The following is a 23,304-nucleotide window of genomic DNA, read 5'->3' as shown; positions in this document are numbered from 1 at the left end:
GCCAGACGTAGGCAACTGTTCGCACGAGGGATCCTCGTCCAGGTTTCGGTAACTATGATCCAGTTGAGGATACTGGCCGGGGATCACTTCCCATTTGTTGATAATCCTGTGAGCCTGAGGTTTTGGTTAGTAGAGCGTTTTACCACTAGTCGAATCTGGACGCGTGGTTCATGATAACTTGTGTTCAGGTATGTCTCTTGAATAGAAATGGATTTTATTCTGTCATAACGAATTCGCAAAATTGTTTCTATCTTCCCATGTGACGCATTCACATCACGGTAAGATCGGACCTAAAGCGAAACTGGCCGAATTTGGCACTTTGCTCAGGTTTTTTTTATCATAAAGCCAAGAAATGGAGATGGTAGCCATACAATCAATTGGTTGGTACTTAACGGTGAATCAAGCGTTGGCTGTTGTGGGACAGGTCACTCTATCTGTTGTGTGCAACAAAACGAGTGAAGAAACCACACCAATGATGACGCTTACTGTTTTCCGTATTATCTTACCTTACGCAATGACTATCTTTCGCGGAATGAGTGCATGTCCACTGGCTATTACTGTTCCGTGCTTCCGTCTCAGACTGCACCGGCGTTTATAACTTGCATCTCTTGAATGCGAAGCTTCGGGTGAATGCGAGCCAAAGAGTTGCTCTCTCGCCAGTAGCTTTTCCCCCCTAACAACGTATTCGCCGAGATTCGTTTACCGTTTCTAAGTTCAGGGCATTCTCCAGCACTACTGGTTGAGAGCACGTAACAACTTAGCAGCAGTTGAGTTCGGTCTTCTGGTGCAGCTTTAGCTCTCAGTTTCCAGTTGATTTACTCTCGAACAGCCGTCTTTGGTCAGTTTGTTCCTTAAGGATTTACAAGTCGCGTAATTAGGCTACTCCCTGCTCCAACCAAACATGGCTCTGAGAACACCATAAACGAGAGATTCAGCTGGGTTCCAGGTGAGTCTCTCCAAAGAACCAAATTAGTTTGCAAATGAGCGTATATTCGCTAATTTCGTGCAATTTGGTTTCAAGTAGAACATAAGGTTGACCGAAACCCGGGGACTGCGCCTACCTGATGAGCCCCAAGAAGGGCGAAACTGGTCGTGGGCTGTCGATGGATTTTCAGCAACCTTATGAGTAGCACATTACAAAAATGGCTCTGACTCATTGAAGGACACGAATTGCTACTTTCTTCACGCTTATTCACTGAGGATAGCTTTGAAGTAATTTCACTCGGAGGAAATATGTGAGATACATTTAGTCAGAGACTCGTTCCTGTGGTCCCCATCTTCGACACAATACACACCGTTTCGTACGCCATTCGCTTTAATCATTATTTTTTTCGTCAGTAGTGTGGAATCAAGCACAGTAAGCATCCTCTTCGGGCTACCAATTTGATCCTATAGCCACTAGCTACTGATGGCGGTGTTCTGACCATCTTTTCGGAACATTATCATTGATTCATACTATGCATTGGCAGTTTTCAAATATATTCCCTGGATCCCCCTTTAGCTTTCGAGCAGTCCTTACAACTACTAAACTGCAAAAATTCATCCTTCGAATAAGTCGGTTTTTGTCGGGTGAGAACATTTGACTAGAAACTCAATTCGGGATACGTACAAAGCAAGCAATGGATCACATAACTGTCACTCATTGGGGTGAAACGACGAACTCACTCGCTGTCAGATCATATTCATCCGCAGGTTTGTTACATTTGATCTCAAATTCGGTATATAAATTTGGGAGCCTGCCATAGTCCAGCATGCTCGGCACGGGCACTGGTCTGTGCGTTTGGCAATTCTCTCAATATTTCTAGTCATTGGGGTCCTGGCCACACGGACTGGCGTTCTCATTACTGGAAGGTTTTGTTAACTATTGGTCCATTTTCTTTAAAGACCAAAAGATAATTTGAAGTAATTTTGCGGGTTGTGTGCACTGCTGGCAGCTAGAAGAAGCGGCATCAACTTTGTCTCACCAGTCATAATGGAACACTGCTTCAGACACATCATGACGCAATAAAAACTTGGACCAGCTGAGAGAACTGCACTGATCTGAACTCGCACTATTTGGAGGTGCTTTGGACTTGGTAAGCAGGGCATTCTTTGGATTTTTGTGGGTAGCCTATGTGCTCCCTTCAGAAACTTCACGTCGGATTAGTTCACAGTGAGCTACCAGATAACTGTCGTCGAAACTATCGCTCCGACCGTTGGATACTGAAGCGCATGAACCTTAAGTTGAGACAACAACTGATGCACTTTATGAATTTTCCTGTTTCAGTGTTTGATAATCGATACCACACCTAATCAACCTCACACAAAATAAGATAGGTGCTGGCTTTTCAAAGCCAAAAAACTGAAGTCGATTCTCTCAGGTCGTCGGTTATCCTGAAATTACGCCTCTAGCTTCTAGTTTCACTCTACTTTTGCGCGCTTATGTTTCCAAGCTGCGCGTTTTATTGATTCCGACGAAATTTATTTATACGCTGTGGTCGTTAGTTTGCTGCTAGTTACCGTTTGGTGTTGTGAATCCGAATGTACGCTAACAAACAACGAAAAGGTTTAGCATCTGGCTGGGCCGGTACCATTTGAGCCAGGCGGAGGACTACACCGAAACGATCTAGCGTGGTAAACCTGGTAGTCATGTCAGTTGATTCGTGCCAGAATACAGCTTTATGCTTTACTGAGACCATGTTTCACAAGGACGGAACTATCCCTGAGTATGTATGCCCTACTACGTGCAGTTTTCAAAGAGCTCTGTTTGAACAGCACTTACATGAGCACTTTGTATTCACTGGCTGAATATGATGCGGTCATGTGTACAAGTCGCAGGAAATAGGAAACCCGAAAGCTAGCGCACACATCACACCGAATATACGAATCAGTTGGTTCACGATCATTATAACCTGTAGGTGCAGCTCTTATTCAGCCACTGTCACCGATCGGTTGTGGTACAGGGTTCTCCCTTTTAACGAAACCAACCATTATAACCTATTATTGTACATGTCATTTGCAAAGGGTCTAACGGACATGTTCTCGTACAGTCGATTTTTTTAGTTTGACGTCGTTAAGCGCATAGTTATCATATCATCCTTTGAAAGACTAGTATACCGTCAGATTCCTGTTTTTTTTCTGAGTTATATTTGAGGGAAGTTCTTGTCCACAGCTCATACTCATCTGAGTGGTCACAGTTCACCTTGGTCTAACCTAACTTCACCACAAGATGGAACAGTCGAGGCTCACGATCCGTTAGCGATTTACTTAATCAATGCCCTTGATAGAGCCTCTCAGACTAATGACTTCAATTCAAGGCTGCTTCGAAAACATAATTCAATCTACAGGTTCGTTTTGGGTTGTGAACGGTCACACATGTGCAATCCTATTAATCAGCGTAAGACGTTGAGGCCTTTCTTCAAGAGATTTTATGTTCAAACTCACGTGTTCCCGTCACACCTCTTAATTTTAGGACCGCTAGGGAAATTGTTGGTAGTGTGAGTATAGTTGATAATTTTTAATGGGGTTTTGCTCCCACAAGTGAAGCCAATCTGTACAGAAAAGCCGACAAGCATTCTTTTTGGGAATCGTTCGCACTGTTTCACGAAACTACAGGGGATTTCTGACCCGCGACCTCCCTGCTCGTGGCTTGAACCCTCAAGTGTTCGGTCACGAGCGGCTAATCAGCAGTGTGATTGGCTCGCACTTGATAGGATATAGCGGTACACATCCTTGAATCACGGAGTCTGCATCACGTGGCCCTTTAAGTAAATTCCTTTTTTCTACGTTTTGTGAGGGACAATCTGTTATCATTCCCATTATAGGCTTCTAGGTATGAAGGTGCAGAAATAGAACGAAGACAAAACCACGGTCTAGTTAGTCGAACAGTTGGACCGTGTATTAGCGACTTCGTGGGTGGGGCAAGGCAGAAACTAGTATAGGAAAACTGATATGCCAACGAGTAATACAATGTAGTGGCAATAAAATGTTTGCAGCCAGTTAGTGAACCTTACGCTTCTTCGTATTTGGTATATGTGCAACGGGCGTGCATTACAACCGGTCATAAACAGACAATCGGATACAATTACTGTAGAACAAGTAGAGAAGCTGTTAAGCTAGCATTCTCTGAATAGCCCTAATGCATATCTCTGTGTAAGTGACCGGATATGCATCGTTACTCCATATTCCATCCAACCAGTCCGTCTCTGAGCGGTATCCAACCCATGACGACTTGCAGTTCCTCAGGATTCTTTAGAATTAATGAATGCGTATTTCCTCATCCAGACTTTCGGTAACTCCTCAGTAGGTGCATTAGCATAGTCGTCTATACGGAAGGAGCACTTCGAGTCTCTTCATTAAAGAACGAACCTTCTCCGCATGCCTTCCTGATCAGTCTGTCCATAAGCTCAATTTCTTGGGTTACTATCAGCTGATTCGGGTTTACTATCACAGTGATGTCCCGATGTGTGTTCGTTGTCGCATGCTAAATATAATTCACAAAGGTAATTAAAGCATAAAGCGATTTCCAAGGCTGAATTACCTGATCTTTGTTGGTTGATCGGATGGCAGTTGATCTGTTCGCCGAGCTTGGCAATTGGCTTGCAAACGTTCCGTCCACAGTCGAGGAAACATCGTCAGTGCGCAGTTGAATGGGTTGAACGGGACCCATTCATAGGCGAATTCATAGATTATTAAGTCGAATGATGTTTACAGGAAGTCCGTGTTAAGCCTCTTCGTTTCAATATTGTTTATGCCTTTGAGGGAACGGCTTACAGCTAGGTTGGTGGTGTTGCCATTGTCAGTCGATTAGGCCCAAAACTAAAAGATACTCTGTATGAGTCGACGTTCAAACAGGGCTTTGCGCCAGTCTGTCGTAATAGCGAGTATCCATACTTTGGTAGTTTCTCGCTGACTTCATATGAGCGAGGCTTAATGAAAGCACAATCTCAGGGGCCGAAGAAGCCTTGAAACAGGCGCTGGTCACAAACGGCTCCCCGGGCAAGTTTCTCATCCTTCATAGTAAACCGAACGTGTCCTCTGACACGATTAACGCTGCTTCGAAGAGAAAAGTCTTGTTATACTTATCGTTTAATGGAGATTCAATTGATAAAAACGTAAGACGAACTTTCAAAGCTACCCTAAACTGCATGTTTCTAGCTGCTCAGCCGCTTGGTCTCTGCAACCAGGGGACTTATATTTCAGTCTAAATCCAATAGTGTGCCTCGTCGCTCCAACACACATCCATGAGTTTGCTTTCAGAGAAACACACCGGTGGCTAGCGGTCTGTTGCACATTTATCAGAAAAGTTACCAGGGCCTGTGTTGCTCGGAGGTAGCAGCATGATAAAGCCTCAAGTAATCGGTGACCGAAGGATCCATACAGCTCAGCTAGCTCCACTGCAGTGGTCGTATTGCCGATATCACCCGTGTTCATTAGCCTAGTTGTTCTCAGTTTGTTGAAGCCTGCTCTTTCCGGAATAAGATACAGTGTACAGCGTGTGATTCAGAGATGGGGCATGCAAAACTAGAGGATAGGTTGTCATCATATTGGTCCATGCCTTTCGCGAATCTGGAATACGCAATAATCAACGCATCACGGGCTGCATGCTCCCGCTAAAAGTTGAATTCACGTAGCTAACAATGTTTCTATATCCACTTGCGCGTCTCTAATCATCAAACTAATGTTTTATTCGATATTTTTGCCCAAACTGTTGATGATCCAATGTCTTATTGTCCAGCCAAGTGATGCGAGATTGCTCATTAGGTAAACACTGACTTTCTTGTGGCCTCAATGAGACTTTCGCTTAACTGATGAATCAGTAAGTCGGTTTCGATAGCGAGATACCATTTATGCGATATTAAGTGTGAATTGTCACGTGACCCAAATGTGGTCGATTCGAATATGACCTGACCAAAATGTCAGAAATCCTGTTAGGTAGTTAAGGCGATCACAAAACCCAGTGATTCTGAGACAAATAGCAGAATGATGAGGTGCGGATCCACGGAGCGTATAAATTACAGATGAGTGAGTTGCAAAGGCACTCAAGTGAATGTACCTCCTAACAATTAGTCGCGCGGTTACGAACTGAGTTCCTAAACACGATGAGTGAAGGCCGTCAAGTAACGAAAGATTTGTGCGTTTCAGCATGTGACAAAGGCCCAGTTTTTAGGGATCTTAGGGTACTTTCACAGTGGTACTCCAGGAATGATACTTGTTGTCTCTTGCTTCAGCGAGAGACTATTCGATGCATTTTAAAAAGGGCATAGAATGGGCTTTATAGATTTAACAGATACGGTATGCAAATGAATTTATTGTAATGCATTGGAGGTTGAAACGGGAGTTTACTTAGCTACTGACTGAGTCGTTATGAAATACGGTTCGCATTCTCGGTTCTACCTAATATGTTCAAATATTTCCACTATCTACTCAATTCAAGGCTGTTCCGTACTGCACTTATTTACGTTCATCATTTTGGTCGAATGGTAGCCACATTTGGGTTTGTTGTTTCCGTTTCTCTGATGATGATGTCACATTACGATTTCAAAGCATACGGTTGTTCCTCCCCACGAGTCAGTTGTGAATACTTGACCAAATCGAAAATTTTAACGCAAATTTTCTTCCTTCCTTTGGTTAAAAATCATTATCCGATGATACGTGCAATCAAATGTGACATTCGTTGAAACAGAAGCCCTGATTCTGGGAACGAAGCGTGACGCCACAACTGGGATAAATGCTACATACGGGCCATGAAACGTCCCAACAACTCTGCTCCTTCTCAAAAACTGAACGTTCATTTATCAAAGTTCCCCTAACTAGCATTTTATTTTAATAAATGGGGGAAAATGGAGAAGATGCTTTGTGATTTCCCCTCCCAATTTGAGCTCTGATCCCCATCAGCTGAGAATACCCTGGTGCATTTGATAAAATCGGAAGACAAAGTGGTTGGTACCCAATATAGAGGTGTGTGCGCGAACACGTTACAGTATCTTTTGTTGCGTCCGTATGTGTTTCCGTGCTAACATGCTCGTTTGTGGTAACTTTCAACCCAGTCTCCGGGTCGGAAATTTCAGAATTTTCCTCATCCGTGGCGTAAGTCTTGCCGACATCATAGCTGATCGAAATGTTTGGCTGGATTCTTGCCTACAGTAAACTCGTCTTCTGTCTTGGGGAACTTGTAGGCTCTATTGTGTGTTCTATCCTTCCTGTATTTATTTCAATGCTTTTGTCATCATGTGTCTTCCAACGCTCCATTTTTTTATAGACTATCACTTTCCTCTCCGTCTATGGATGAGTTCACGGCAGATACTCAAGGTGATTCAATTTTGGCAGGCATCAGTTTGTTTACATCCGATCAAATTGCTGATTATAAACATCCAAATCCACATATCGCCTCCCCACAATCTTTGCCAATCCCGAACGAGTTTCCAGATTTCCCCTTTCCTAATCCCTACCCTCAACAGCTTGCTCTGATGCAGTCCATATACGGTACGCTGGAACGGAACCGATGTGGTATCTTCCAAAGTCCGACTGGCACGGGGAAATCTTTGAGCCTTTTGACCGCCTCACTTCGGTGGTTGTTGGACAGAAACTCCACTGTCCAACCTAAACTAAAAGATCTCAGAGAGAAACTGAAGGCGATCAATACACTTTCAACGCAATCTAATTTGGACTGGGTCATGGCGTATGAGAAAAGCAGAAAGGAAAAACTCATGATAGAACCGGAATTGGAGGAATTGACTCGAGTAAATGACTGTCTTGAAAAGATAAGTGACTTAAAAAACTCTTCTTCAAAATTTTTATCCGACCTCTTGAATGATTCTGGTGTTAAATCTTCTGCGCATCCCGTTGCCACAGACCCGCAAGAGGAAACTTCTGACGAAGGAATACAGGCGGAAGAGTTTCTTCGCGACATAGCCAACGAAAATCGTGATCCTGTAGAAGATGAGGAGTGCTCAAAACCAACTACTGATGTTGAACAACATCAGATTTTACAGATAATCTATTGCAGTCGTACTCATTCTCAGCTAAACCAGGTTCTTGGTGAGTTGAAAAAATGTCGAAATCTTATCAACCAGATAACGGCCGTACAACTTGCCGCTCGACACTCTCTGTGCATCAATAAAAGGATCTATAGACTCTCCCACCCAGAAGCTATAAATGAGGCCTGTTTGGAGTTGGGTCGTTCAAAGCAGAAATGTCCAATGCGAAACCGCTCGTCTGTCAGTAGAGTCTCAAACTGCATTCTATCTGGTGTACCAGCTTCTCTGATTGCATCTTGTGTTCGCCAGGACCGTTACTCAGATCTTTTCGGCAAGCAAGCAGGCACCTTAAGAAACCAGGCATCAGATGTCACAGCACGTATCGGCTGTCCATACTACGCAACCCGCAATGCTTTGCCTCTAGCCCAACTAATTCTTGTTCCTTATTCAACCTTACTGCAACCGGCAACCCGTGCACAGTCTGGAATTTTTCTGAAGAATGCTGTGATCATAATCGACGAGGCGCATAATCTGCTCGAAGCGACCACTTCCAGCATGTCCGTCCTATTACATCTACGTGATATTCATTCGGTTCTGACCGTGCTTCGTTCTTACCAGCAATACTATGCCTCTCGATTTTCATCCGTTTTCTCGCTCCGACTCAAACAACTGATTTCTTTTGTTCAGTGCCTACAAAACGTTTTGACTGCACGCCGTAGCAATGTGACAGGCTCTTCGGAATCTCGTGTAGTCACTGTGTCTGGGATGTTATCTGAGGCCGGTGCCGACAATATGAGCTTACATCAACTAACGGACTGCATGCACCAGAAACGAATGGTTGCTAAACTTGCCGGTTTCGCCAAATGGCTCGTGGACAAATCCGGTAGGCCGACAACAGTCAAACGACAGATAGATTCAGATCTACCCGTGGGAATGCACGCACTGTTAACTAGAATGAAACGAAGGAATACGGACCAACAGGACGACGATTCCGTTGGCGTGAGTGTTTTTATGGTTTTGGTAACCTTTCCAATCAGTTTGTCCGATTCGATCAAACCACATTAGCAACCTGTTCTATACCGCTGACCAACTAAGGCATTACCAAGATAGACATCTATTCCAGGAGCCAGTACTGTGACACTTTTGATACCATGAGTGTCGCTGTAACATCCCTTAAGGAATGCCAATTCGCAAAAACAAAACGGTCCAGAACGAACAACACCCAAAGCTGAAGAAGCACGTTGAATTCTAGGTCAATCGACGGGAGATTTAATTGTGTACGAGAGGATAGAACTCCAGCAAAGGACAGATAAGTGAGTGATGCAATGGTTGCAAAAGTCCTTCTAGAAAGAGCTTATTCGATGTCCAACTTATGCCTAGCGATAAATTTAAAGTTTTGTTCTACTCGACACTTAATTATTTATTCAAAGCACTTGTTAGGTTCTGTGTCGATACTTGTGCTATTTTTGTATCTGTAGGCGTATACAAAGCCATGTGTGGGTCAATACTGTTAGTTTGAGGAACAAAACTCATAAGTAGATTGCTCACATCGTTAGTAATGCAAGTTTGGATTATCGGAGCATCATACTATGATTTTCAGGCCGTCATGAACGGAAGAACTACAGTTTATCCCCAGTCGTTTTCTATCGCGGATCATCTCATTTTCGCTTGACGGCCTTTCTTCAGTTCCAAAATACTGAGGCACATTTGGCGAATTGGGGTTGGCTGCTTTTGTGTTTGACCGCAGAATCACCTTTTCTCACGTGACCGTCTAGCGTCGCTAATTTACTTGTTCCCTATACCCAAGACAATGATAATAACTTTAACTGATCTCTGATCGTGAATCCGAAGTAGATCAGAAACACAAAAAGGTCATCGTAGCCAGATAGATGGGCTGCATCGATCGATGCAAAAAGTATTCGGTGATTTTTTTCCGATTTTTGTTTCTTTGTGTGACTTGATAGTGCAGGAAAATTTGCTCACAGTATCTCCGTCTGTTAACTCCTCAAGAGAAAGATTACCTCCCTACAGAATTTGCCCATATTGAGTGATCCCTTATAACTGATTTATACTTAGTTTACTATCATCGTATATTGTCTGAGCTGAACACATAACGATTCTTGTACATCAGATGACCCACATCGGAGACTGCTCGTTCCTCTCCGCCCAATTTACTCACCCTTTTTGCGGTATGACACCAGATTACGTTCTAGTTTCACATTCACTCTCGCCTTTGATATTTTTGCCAGGTATTTCTTTCTACTACCTTCGAGACAGTTCTTTCTGACTATTTGAAGCTTTCACGGTGTATATATCGTAATCTTATTCTAAGCGTTTTGTATTAAAATATCTATTTAAAACCTTACCGTTCGATGAACAAACTCATAAGCAGGGTGAAGCTATCATGTTCATCTACGTCCCGCATCAATCAAAACTTTCGCGTTGGAATACGTCGTTCGTGAGACATCTAGGTATGCAACCTCCGGGTCTAGAAGCTACTTCGGAATGCTTTAGCGGAGACGTTTCAGCACTCAATAACTGTACAAATGCTTATGCAGCCAGTCAAGTTGTTGAAATTTTGCAGTTTTGTCAGGGATTTATTGCAACCGGTAACTCATTGATTGAAACATGTGTGAATATTAACTGGTTGCGTGACACTAGGCATGTATTATGGGTCTATTGTGTCGTTTGGTTGAGTTCACCCGAAGAAACATTTTGTTGCTGGTCCCCAGTATAGGCAATATAGAAGACTGCCCCATCCCAAGCTTTCGGATGTTTCTTCCCTGAAACTAAAGAGACGCCGATTTTTGTTTATTTCACAAACTACTAATAAAGGTGTTTCTTTCTGCTCTGACTGGTTTTTGGAGACTTTTAGTAATGCAGTCTGATTTGTAGGTATTGCGAATCCTTTTAATAGCTTACATTTTATTCCTTGAATTCCTTTACATCCGTTAAGATGCGCCCCAGTGAATAACTGCTTGATTTAGGACGAAGTGACCAAAGTCCAGGTTCACACTAGCTCGCTGTAAACTGCTTGCGGTTAAGTAAAATAAGTAGAGCTGTAGATCGCCGGTGTTTGTGTTTCTTTTGCTCTGACTGGTTTTTGGAGACTTTTAGTAATGCAGTCTGATTTGTAGGTATTGCGAACCCTTTTAATAGCTTACATTTTATTCCTTGAATTCCTTTACATCCGTTAAGATGCGCCCCAGTGAATAACTGCTTGATTTAGGACGAAGTGACCAAAGTCCAGGTTCACACTAGCTCGCTGTAAACTGCTTGCGGTTAAGTGAAAAAAGTGAAGCTGTAGATCGCCGGTGTTTATGTCAACGGTTAATGTAAACCTGAAGATGTAAGTGCCAAATGAACACAGCGCAGGTGCTTGCGTCAAAGTTAATTAGGGGTATTGTTTGAATCAGCTGTCGGACGCTGTTCATCTCGTCAATTTTTATAGATCCAAACACCTACCTTCACCACCTGCCGGAGAACGATAAGGTTAAAACGCCATGATGAGAAAATAAAATCCACATTTTCGTTCGATGTTGACTTACCCTTTAAAGTCTAGAAGTATATGAACATACGCATTGCTTTGGTTGACGTAACTGACATCCCTTTGATGTTAAGACGTGGTCACTGAACGAACGGTCTTTGGCACCAATCCACCTACGACTTTCCGACCGTCCCTCTTTCAAATTGGTGAAACCGATTCCCGTGTTGCGTGTCGTTTGTGCACCGAAACAAGCAACGAGTGAACGATCGTAGTTCATTTTGTTCCGGCGCATTTTCGATTACCTTGGACTTCTTTTAAGAAGTCTGCAAAGAATTTGCAGTGTGGGAAGCTGCCTGAATTCCACTCAAGAACCGCACGCAATTGAGTTATGTGTGCTAGTGTCACTTTGTGTGTATGATGATTTCTTCTGTGGACGATAACCATCTCCCGTGATGATGAACCCCGTCCAAGCTGTCGACGGGACTTTTTTCATCGTCGATTCTGCTACATTAGGCCTGTTTTCCTAATATTACTTACTAATGAGAAGTCGCTTAGGAATGGTGGTACCTATGAAGCCCCGCAACACCTGAAGTGGATTTACCCGTCCAGTCTACATCAACAAGCTGCTTGTGTCGTTTGTGTGGGGAAAAACAGACCAGTCACTACTAACCCCACATTTCCTTCTGTTCTGAGCAAATTATGTGTTGCCCAACAACGACAGAATCAATTGGAATGGCGGAACCTTATTATCTTGTCTGGCGACTGTGAAAGTCATAGAATTGTCAGTTTCCGCAATAGACGAACTAACGGATGCTGGCAGAGGATGCCCAGACAAGACGGACGTTCTAACTGTTTTCTAGTTCAGAATGTCTCCGCACGTATGTGCCCATCCTGTTAGGCAGTGACGAACGTCGAATTAGTCATACTGCCCTGCCATAAAAAACATCTTAGTCAAATATCTGTCTCCTTTTTCCTTCCCATTTGATTGATTGAATGCCGTTGTTGGAGGAATCCTGCCGACCAACACACATTCATAGAAAGTTTAAGTTAATTGTTTTCTCAAACTATTTCCGTCCCGGTGGTGTTGGATCTGAGGAGACTCGGCGAATTCTAGAAGAGATTGACAACATTGCCGGGAAAGGTGTGAGGAATTCATGCTGTCATAGTAACAGAAGCTCGCAACTCAAAAGGTGAGTGCATGCCACACTTCATACCACACCAGACAAGCTGTTCCGCTTTCTGGCTAGGCCAAACCTGTGTGAATTCCCCCTCCCCCAAGCCTATGGATCTGGCTGCCGATTTTTCGTTCATACAGGTACAAGGATGTGTTATGTATTGAGTAAGGGCTCAAAAGGGAAAACTCTCGGTCGCACTGCGATACTAAACTGTTTTGGCCTCTATCCTTGTACTTTTTCTACAGACGGTGGACCGACTTTATGTTTCCCGTTTCCATCTCATCTGATCGTTGCTTGATGATATGAACATCAGTGTACGGATATGCCAACTGTTGAGTTCAGTTTGGTAAAATTTTCGGTTACCATTCAATGGTGATGTCAAGTGGGACATCAACGTCAGCGGAGCCGCAAAACACATCTATAAAGTAGAAATATTTAAAGATACACTATTTTGATAGTGTGGGACTAGGATCTAGGATAGCAGTCATTGTTTACATAGACTGTGTTTTACTTGTTGAACTTTGCACAGTGCTTTTTACACCATCAAGCCTCATTTATCAGCAAACCCGATCAAATAGTGATGCCACCAACAGTTGCCAACTTCGACCGGCATCGTACCGATTGATAGTTCTGTGCTAATCCATGAAGCTCTGATAATGTGAACACACAAATCTACCTTCACCTGGTCTTCTATAGACTAGACGCGGAGTGAACATCCTGATCATCCTGGTCAATGCGGCAGGTGCTGGCAGCAAACGCTAGCAACGTGCGTCAGGCGCGTGCTATGCCTACTGGCGCTGATTCATACAGAAAGCTTTTCTGCCCACATCACGCTTTGCTGCCCACACTGTCCCTTGGGAATTGGTTTGAATGGCTGCCATCTGTGCTTCTGCGGACATGAAGACTTTGGTCTGTGTTTAGGGTAAACGAAGGAAATGTTTGTTTCGCGTGGATTGGTCGATTGGTTAGTGCTGTTCACCGTAGAAAATTATTTACCTAAAACGGTCAACTAGACTGTGGTGTTTTCGGACAATCGGTTAAGTACTTGTTCTAGCGCCACACAACGTTATTTATGTGGTTCTGTGAAATTTAGAATAACATCGGTCTTCATTCTACATTATCAGACCTATGTAATAGACAACAGTATCGTGACTGTCACGTAGGAAAACGCCACAGCCCGTTTATTCTATATTAAGTAGGTTCCACATTTCCCCCCGATTCAAGCCAAGGAGAGTCGCTCTCAATTTTGCATCGCAAGTTTGCTAACCGGCGTCCTTGCTGAGACATGTGAAACAGAAGGAACGTGACTGATCGTTCCACATCCAACTGATGGGCGGTTGTTTGAACGAAAGGCATTGTTGATTGCTTTGCTGAACCAATTACATCTCTCTTTTGCAACCAACCACTTTATAAACTAACCGTTGGTGATATTCATGTGAGATTCACTATCCATAAGTGTGGTTAGATAGACGACCAAGAAGTTGAGTGCCGGTAGTTTTTCACTTTTTTTGGTCAAGAATGAATATGGACTGGCTTGTAGGCTTAAATTTTCCATTGTAGGTTCAGCATCCTAGGAGTGGTGACGAAGCTCATTAACGGCTCAATTTTTCCGCTTGCTCAGAACTGACATTTCTAGACATTTCTATGGACCGAAAGCCATGATCTCAAAGCGATTTTGATGTGATATTTTTGTTGTGCAGCATTTCCTTTCGGCTCTACTTAAAGGTAGGTTGCTATTATATTGTCAGATAAAGTAACATACTGAGCACAGTCATAGGTAAAGCACTGGGTTTCCTTGATCGGGTTGGAGAATGCACATGATAGCATTTCGCGTGTTAGCTAAAGCCTGAAACGTGTAAAACGGATTGAAGGCACAGAGAAGCCAGGTAAAACGTATCAAAGTTATCTTTTTTCCAGTAATTCCGTCAATAAAATGAAGATAACTTCAACATTATTCTAAGCTGTTTCTTTGTAAACAATAGCGGCTTGTACCGATTGGTCAGTACCGTTTCAAGCAAGTTTAACCATTTTGATCGAGTACGTTTCATAACGACTCTGAGCGATGACTACAAGTCAACCCATCGCTTTGTCTCGCTATTGGGCCATGGATAACTCTTCCTTTCAACAAAATAACCAAATGGTAGGTCAGTATTCTTAGACCCGTAAGAACTGAATTTAGGAAACATTGTTTAAAGAATACCTACCAATGTTTGCAGTATTTTGAAACTGACAATGTCTCCCTTTGACGTTCAGCCACTACTTATGAATGCCTCTTCTTGGAACTATCGATTGTTTTGTAAGTTTTCATTTACTCACCAACATTTTACTTCCCTGTATACTCTGATTCCTAGAACTGTTATCTTGAAAGAGGTGTTAACTTTCACTTTCAAGGCAGAGGCTTCAAACTAATTGATGAGTTCGCCATGAAAATGCTATCAGAACAGATATTAGCTGACATGTTTTGACCTAGCTGGATATTTTTAGTAGAGAATTAGCCTAATAAATTGCCAATATAAAGACAATTTCTAAGCGATGTTATGCTACTTGTCAGTGACCAACAACAAAGTGTAGCTCTTCACGCTATGTTTTACCATTAGAGCGTTCGCTTTGCTTACGAGTGTGAATGGAATGGTCATCTACTGCTCTTAGATGTTTTATTGGCAAATAAATCAGATATCTCGTCCTGGGGAGTTCACATGAACGGGACAGTGACTGCGCCTTGCAAGCCTTCTTTCTGCACCTTCCAAGCTTTCTTCCCATTCAGTTCAAACCATTCACTTTGAATGACGCCTTGCACTACGGGGTCAGAAAAATATGTATGTCGAATACTCTGGATACTGAGCCTCAGCTTTGGGAAAATGATCACCCTTGTGAACTCATGGACTTAAAAGAACCAGTTATGACTATCTCAAAAAACACAGTGTGGTTCATCCGCTTGGACACCCTTGAGTACACAAAATGATATGATAAGAAGGACGGTACAGCGAACTTATTTTCGAGCAGATAACGACTACTCTGAGCTCACGATAATGCCTTTTCCGGAGACGTTTGAGTCGGTGCTGGTCCTTCTTAGATCCTGACAAGATGAGTCAATCTGTGGGTTTGTCCCTTGCTTTCCGTTCTCTGTATGAAGAAAATTCAAAACCTAGGTTCCAGTGAATTTCGTTCGAAATTAGAAATCGGTTGTCTGCATTCAGCACGGGCTGCGATAAACAGCAACTGCTATATTACTTCACTGAGAAGCCACGCTCCACAAATGCTACAGAACAGCTCAATGTCGTCTACCAAAAGAAAGCGTGACCTCCATCCTTCTCTGGCAACCACAGGGGCCATTGAACATCTACTCCACGTTATCACAATTTTCCAGTCGGCTGGACGAAATTCCTTGGCAATGTTCAGGTGAACAAAACAGCAAACGCAAGACTTTTTGAAACCAGCTGGTTTTAGTTGAGGTTGTCCTTTTTCGTGGAATTTATAGGTAAATGTTGCTATACTTACCTCGATGTCTGAGAACGGATTAATGAAGCTCTCGAGCTGGCGCAGTATTGTTGTGACTTGGCCTTAAAGGACGTGCAATATAACGAATATTTTTTGTGGAGACTGCTTTTATCATCCACAAGGATCACTGTAATATTTGAAAATTGGAGTTCTTTCTGCAATCGACATACGAAAAGGTACCTTGGGCCAGCTAGTCATCCAAATATCTTCCCACTGTTTATCGTCCCACCCACCCCCTAATTGTATGAACACACATCTTTCCTGATACAGTAATCTTCCAAACAGGTAGCCACCATAAGTGATCTTTTCTGAGTTGAATTCTCACACCAGATCATGGCTGATGGGTAAGCCTGCGGCGTGCTTTCCAGAAAACTGGCTTCTCCGTTTGGTGAATGTCTGTACACAGGCTTCGTTAGTTTCTTTTAGCCAGTTCCTTCAATGCTACCACCATTTTTTGTGTCCGAATTGAAAAACGATCAAGTCTTCATCCTTATGTGCTACTTGGTGTTCAGTGGGTTTCAAGTTTGCTCATTCTCAGCCTTCGAGGAACTTCGTGCTGAAACCTGAGCAAGTTATTTCCTGTAGACTTCTTAACCGAACACATATATCTGAGTTCTAACGAGAGATGCACTTTTTTCCAGATAAGCCTATTAATTCACATTTCCGACCTGTTGAAATGATCGATTCGCAGTTATGGGTTCGTTAATTCATTGTGAACCCCGGCCAATTTACCGCAAGGTATGGAATCATTATTAGGCCACGGTTTTTTTTGCAATCCCACTATTTGTTGGTTCTACTGAACACGAAGTAAGCCAGCGGATGTTGTCCTAGGGTTTTGCGGGTCATTCTTAGCGTGGAAGTGTGCGGTGAAAATACGTATGCTTAAAAATATACAGCAGGATGTTCTTTCACACGCGGGCCCACACTTATTTCACATTATCTACACGGAAGCGTTTCAGTATGCTTTGGAATGTCTTCTAACGTGGGACGAAAGCACTGAAGCGCAAGTATACACCGAGTTGAGAATTCCACTACACGTTTAACGCCTCTGATGTTTGCCGTCACCTCACAAAGTACATTTTTACCAAGAAGTATAAAACTTCAAAGCAATGACTTTTACCTTATTTCGGACCCGCTCAGCGTTCTGTCGACTGAATCAAAGTATTCCAAGTTATGCGGAAACAACTCATAAGTGGGATGTAGGAAAATTGCGTCATCATCATTACTTCAATAGTGTTGCACGATTCCATTCCAGATTAAGAAGGGACCTTAATGAGAGCACGACAATCCTCTTTATTTCAATTAGAAACCAGTTAAGTGGAGACGTGTAGTAGTTACACGGCTGTCTCCAGAAATCACAACCAGATACGACACAATGCATGTCATCTACCACTTCCTACTGATATTTCTTTGATTCAGTTCACTTGGGAAAGAAACTCTGCTCATGGAGGTAGGTTGACATTAATATGAGCAATACACAGATGACTATCCCTGCTAGTTTATGCCAACGCGTACATATCAGTAATCGAAGCAATGCTTTTTTTCATTCAGGATCCGATGCACGAAGCAAATGGATGAGTTTGAGTAGAAGAATACAATACGACGGCAGTGTTTGATCGTGGTTTAGACCGCTATGCCACGTGTATACGGATTTCAGCTAACGATGATGGTGGTGCTCAACCCCCTCCTCTACATTTTACTATCACATTGGTCACACCGCTTCCCTAACTTTTAGGCCGTTAAAAAAATTAATGCAGAATTCTATTAAAAGCACCTTTCCAAAAAAACAGACTCTTCACGGCAAAAGTCGAATGAACGCTGACTTTTGTCAACCGAACTCCCACAAACGGCAAAATGTTTGGCACGGTAACTTGTAATTGGTTCACTCATCGTTGTCCTAGACAAGTACTCCGTGTTTGCACCAAACTTAACAGGAAAGGCCTGGACGCCGTACACTATAGGTCCACCGCACAGCACAACCCACTTTAAAAGAAACCCACTTTAAGGAACTGAGAGATGACGAAGAAGTTGTGTTCAAATTAGCGGTCACATTGAAATGCTTACGGTGACTCAGATCGTTGAGGTATCAATTTTATACAGCTCCATACAACCGAAACTGATACCGTTGAGACTGATGTCTACTTGACACGCGTCCATGGACTAAGGACAATTCAGGCCGCCATGCTTGAAATACCGCGATCCTAGACATTGAGCGAGCCCGTCCATGTCGAATGAACAAACTGGCACAATATGATATTCTCCATGAAATCGATAGAATAAGCAACCCAACCGTCCTTGTACCCTCACTTCAGTTCAGTTCAAACGTGAACCTCTCACAGCTTGTGATAGTTTTCAGATGCTGTTGGTTCATCTGCTCCTCCTGCCTGCCACTTGACTGTTCGTTATGGAATCAACGATCTCATCCCTCGTAGGATGGATACATTAAGATCAACAGGATTGTTACCACTTTTTTGGCGTTTCGGCTGTCCTCTTGGCTCTGTACATGTGTGTACGTTTAGTACGTGTCTGTGCATGTGTTGCAATGAGACGAGGCCAGCGGCGGTGTAGGTAGAACTGCTGGCACACGCAGTATGTAGTTAGAGGTGAAAAAATATTTTTAAAAATAGTGAGGACGAGTTCCATAAAACTCAACATCAGATTAATCGAACAATCAGTTTGGCCGCGAAACTATTCAAAGGGTATACCAAGGTGTCCTCAATCCGGCCTCTAGTGCCATCAAGCCCATCCAAGAGTACAGATCTTAAACAGCCATCCCTCTCCATATTTGGAGAATACTTCAGCTGCCTTTGATGTATATTTGGGTAGGACCTGAGAGCCTGAGAATATATATAAAGTCGAACCCATCCAAGGATCTTGCTCATCCCTTGGTTTTGCCTTATTCCCACCCCTTCATTTTCTTCCATTATTGTCTTTGTCCCCATACGGAAATGTAGGAGCACTATTTTCGTTTGACATTTCCTGCAACAGCCCAATGAATTCTTTCCGCTTACTTCGAATTCGATTTGCCTTTCAATAATTGCATCTCAGATTCTCATATACGGCCCTCCTAATTATGCTGGCTTCCGAAGACTGGATTTTAGCACGTGAGAATTCTATCCATTTATTTCCCATATGAAAGTGGAGATAGTTTTTGGACTTATCCATCCCTTTTCCAGAGTATGTCATGGCAACATGACAGGTCGCGTGACGCGCTCACAACTGAGTCTGCACTACTTGCAATAGGCACAGAGACTGGAGCAATGGAACAACATAGTAATTCGTTTAGCACGAGCCTCTTGGCGGGGTCTTGTGACTTGTCACGTGGCATTTACGATACCACAAGGCCGCCAACAAAAAACAGTGTTTACTTTCTACACAGATTTTGGAAAAGCTAGCAAATGTATTAATCAGGTGGGCAATTTCAAGAAGACTGTTACTCTCTCCTGTGAGTCTTATATTTAACCACACAGTTGTATGAAAGAGGTCATTAGTGTAGATAGTAGCAAGCTGGAGGGACTACGGACTAACCTTCAGTGGTCTCTGTCGCTATCATACACCATAATCCTCCTGGATATTGCAGATCTAAATGACTGTTTGGCGAAAGTGTGTCATGTCCATATTTTTCTCGCACCTCTCTTTTTCTCACTGCAACTCTACTGATCTTCATGTATACGTGCACACTATTTGTTCAAATTCACGATCGAACTGTAGTTATGATTCTAATTACTAAACGGGTGTTTCATTGAATGTACCGGTGACTGGTTATGTCACACGCGTGCTCGACACCGACACCGAAAGGTCGAAGCTACTTGTGTTCCTACTTTGAAATAGTTTTTCCTTTACTCTAAACACTCATTTGTTGGGAACAAGCAAGGTAATTGTACACCAGTTTCTCAAAACTGGGCAGAGTACGACCACCTTGGCTGGAGTAGATTTCTCTAACAATTAACCTTCTTCAACTGGATATCACTTTTCATTTACTACATTAAAAGGTAAATACACAGCATCATAACAGTTTGGAGAAATTCTGACCCAGGTGGAGTGGCCGAGTTTGATTCAAGTCGCTAAATCAACTGTAATTGCCCCTTTCAGCATGTCACGAGCTATCAAGTCTGTTCATCTCAGCCCTATCATCTGATTTCTTTTTGTACAGGCACCTTTTACTCACGGTGGCTCCGGGGAGACCTCGAACGGTTCAACTCCATCAAAACCTACTGACCTCGAAGGATGCAGTTCGAGTTTATACAAGTTTCAGGCGTTTCTGGATGCCGTGATACTCAGTGAAGATGATGCACGTGTGCTGATAACTCCCGTTGGCCCAAATCCATTGGACGCTTCGACTGCTTCAACTGACACCAAGGGACCTTCACTGTACTTCACAGTTTTAAATCCGGGACGCTATCTTCGGGGTTTGTTGAACCATCAGATGATTGGTTAATTTATTGTCACATGATGGTTTCTGTAGACTAGTGTATAAGTGATGTATTCTGCCTTGTCAACTCACTGTTTCGGACTCCACTGCACGCAACAGCCAGTTGGATTCTCTATGAGCGGACGAAATCGTCGTTTCAGCGTTTCATTGCTTTGGGTTGTCCGCCTAACGCCGTCTGGGAAGCAGACTGTCCAGCTATTGAATTTCGCTTCCCGTGTATTTTAACAACAAATCTCTAAACTGGGCAGTTTACTTGGGAAAACACTTAGGAATTACCGAAGGAGTCTTATCAAACCAAATATCTTAAAGAACGAGACACGTCAAACAGGCCCTTGATACTTATACAATCGTATTCATGATGAATGTTGGTAGGTCAGAAATAATGAGGTGTTAGTTTTCACCCCATGTCGATGGGACTTCCTCACCCTTAACTGTAGGGATCCACAGTTATGTGAGACAGTCTTATGAAAGCCTTACTCTGTGTCGTACTTGCTATCGTACTAGAGAGTTAGTCATTGTTTCGCCAGGATAACACTATTGTAGCGCACGTCCGTTACATTTGACTTCTTATTGTATGCGAATGCATCTTATAACCCGTTCTGGCGTTTATCGCGTCTTACTACAAGCATTCAGGTTTTTGCGTCAAAAAGCAGTTGAAGTTAATTTTCACACTCGCAACACCCACCTTTGTGTAGTCGGTGATCAAAGGATCCAGGCGGGCGGGGTTTCACTAACTGTTTTTCTACGTTTCTTTGTGGTTGACGTACAAACCGCGTAGGTTGCGCTGCTGACCGACAAGTTGATTGCTGAAAAGCCAACAGACACACGCGTTAGTCATTACCCGCCGTGTTTGTCGATCTCCATGATGAGATTTATCTGGAAATTTGGATCATGCAGTTTCGGTTTATTTCAGGCTGTTACTGCAGGACAGGCTGCTGGTGAGGAGCTGGCATGAGACCTGAATAATCATGCCAGGGAATACTAGGACGCCCTCGCTTCTGGGTTAATCAGCTCGCATTTCATCCTGGTATCCTCTAAATCGATATTGACTGGAACCGCTGTGTTGAATTATTTCGCAGATTTAGGGAGATATGCTTCTGTATAAGACGCTTCTGCTCCGTGCTGTTTTGTCATAAATGTTCTCTGCTGTTGTGCAAATTGCCACTATCATTGCACTTCCTGTCTTAGTTCCCCCGAGTGAAAAGGGAGAACGGCTTGTTTGTTTGACTCACATTGGAGATGGATCAGTGGCTAGGGTACGAAGTTGCCGACCGAAAGGCCCGTGGTTCTGACTTGATCCTTGCCTTTCGATCACTCCTATCTAAGCTTAAGCAACCTGACAGTATCTCAAATCATACAGCAGCTTTGAACCAGAAAATTTCTGCAGCTGGCGGATTTATCATTGTCTTATCACCTCTCTGTCCACGCATGGAACGGTGTCCACAAATGTACGTAACTTGCTTAGTTAATCCAAACTGGTCAGGAAAGCTGGCCACCTCTTGTCTAACTTTTTTATCATTTGGTGGTTGTCTCAGTATTTTCCGAGAGCATGGTAAAATCTTCAATCATTGAAATCATACGTGAAATTTGAGTTATTGGAAATTATGTGATCTGTTACCCAAGGTGAGTTTCTCCTCGATTTCGGCCGCAGATCACAGGCGATGTCGACATCAGGACTCAAGAGACTGTAGGCAAACTTGCTACCCCTTGGGTTGGCCTTATCATATCGGTGGTTGATTGGTGTCACCATCAGACGATCATTGGCAGAAGCCGTTAAGAACGATTTTGCTTATCCAAAATTTGCTTATTCTGCCTCTTACTCACATAGTATTATCATCGATAAGGCTGGTCAGTTAAGCATTGATCATCCTTCGCTTACACTAGGCGCGAAATTAGAGGTTTTCCACAATATACCCCTGGTTCAATCGATTCGTAGACGTGCCATGCGAACCACGTGATTACTCTAGGCAGCATACAGTACATTCACACTCTGAATCATACTTCCGTGTTGTTTATCAGTTACAGCTGTATGCTACTGTTGTGGTTCCATCATTTTTTCACATTTACCGTTGACTTACAGAATGTGTCGTTCAGGTGCATCTGACGCCTCTTCTTTGTTTATAAAAGACCCTGGTTTGTGCGTCATTTCTCAGAGGACAGAACAATAGTATGCAGCTTACGCAACCGCATGAGCCCGTCGTTTCACACCAAATATTGTTCCAGAGCTGCATATGATCCTTCCTCCCATCTTGATGCGTTTGAGAAAAGCTATACGAACTAGTGAACCTTATCAAGGTTTTTGTTTGATTGGATTCTCTTGCTTTCGCTTGCATTACCAACCCAGATCTCGTGCAACAATCGCGGTGTGTTTTGTTGGCTGGTGGTACCATGGAACCGTTCGAAGAACTGATCGAGCAGGTGTTTGTGCCAGCTGGTAAACCACCCGAAAACACTGTCGTTTTTTCGTGTGATCATGTTATTGATCCGAAGCGACAGTTGGCAGTATACCCGGTGGCTGAATCGCCGAACGGACAAATGCTGGAATTTACTTACCAGGTGGGTGCCTTAACGTGTGAGGTGCCGAATTCAATCGACTATACTGATAGCACAAGTGTGTTTATTATGCGCCACTGCTCATTTGCATGCGGCAACGCTCGACGGCCGTTCAGGTGTATGCATGCTTTCACACCAATCGGGCACACAGACAACGGCTGTCAGCATCGGCGAGGAATGACGTCAATGCTGAAAATTCAC

The 23,304-nt window shown here is 43.2% G+C and overlaps 2 protein-coding genes across 2 annotated transcripts in view; one reads left to right on the top strand and one right to left on the bottom strand.

The window, feature by feature from the left end:
• Nucleotides 1–7,262: 7,262 nt before the first annotated feature.
• T265_14230 (hypothetical protein) overlaps nt 7,263–23,304 on the top strand; it is a gene marked incomplete at both ends in the record, with an annotated part of 51,571 nt that continues 35,529 nt past the window's right edge. The window contains 3 exons of the mRNA XM_009172683.1: nt 7,263–8,957; nt 20,272–20,527; nt 22,895–23,106. Coding sequence (XP_009170947.1) covers nt 7,263–8,957; nt 20,272–20,527; nt 22,895–23,106 — 2,163 coding nt within the window. The remainder of the gene's footprint in view (nt 8,958–20,271; nt 20,528–22,894; nt 23,107–23,304) is intronic.
• The window catches only part of T265_07207 (hypothetical protein), a gene marked incomplete at both ends in the record, with an annotated part of 37,184 nt that continues 21,683 nt past the window's right edge, over nt 7,804–23,304 (bottom strand). The window contains 3 exons of the mRNA XM_009172663.1: nt 7,804–7,911; nt 16,119–16,180; nt 21,236–21,356. Of these exons, the coding sequence (XP_009170927.1) occupies nt 7,804–7,911; nt 16,119–16,180; nt 21,236–21,356 (291 nt within the window). The remainder of the gene's footprint in view (nt 7,912–16,118; nt 16,181–21,235; nt 21,357–23,304) is intronic.

This window comes from Opisthorchis viverrini (assembly GCF_000715545.1).
Source record: "Opisthorchis viverrini unplaced genomic scaffold opera_v5_162, whole genome shotgun sequence".
Classification (NCBI taxonomy): Eukaryota; Metazoa; Platyhelminthes; class Trematoda; order Opisthorchiida; family Opisthorchiidae; genus Opisthorchis; species Opisthorchis viverrini.
This window is presented reverse-complemented; position numbering and strand designations above follow the sequence as displayed.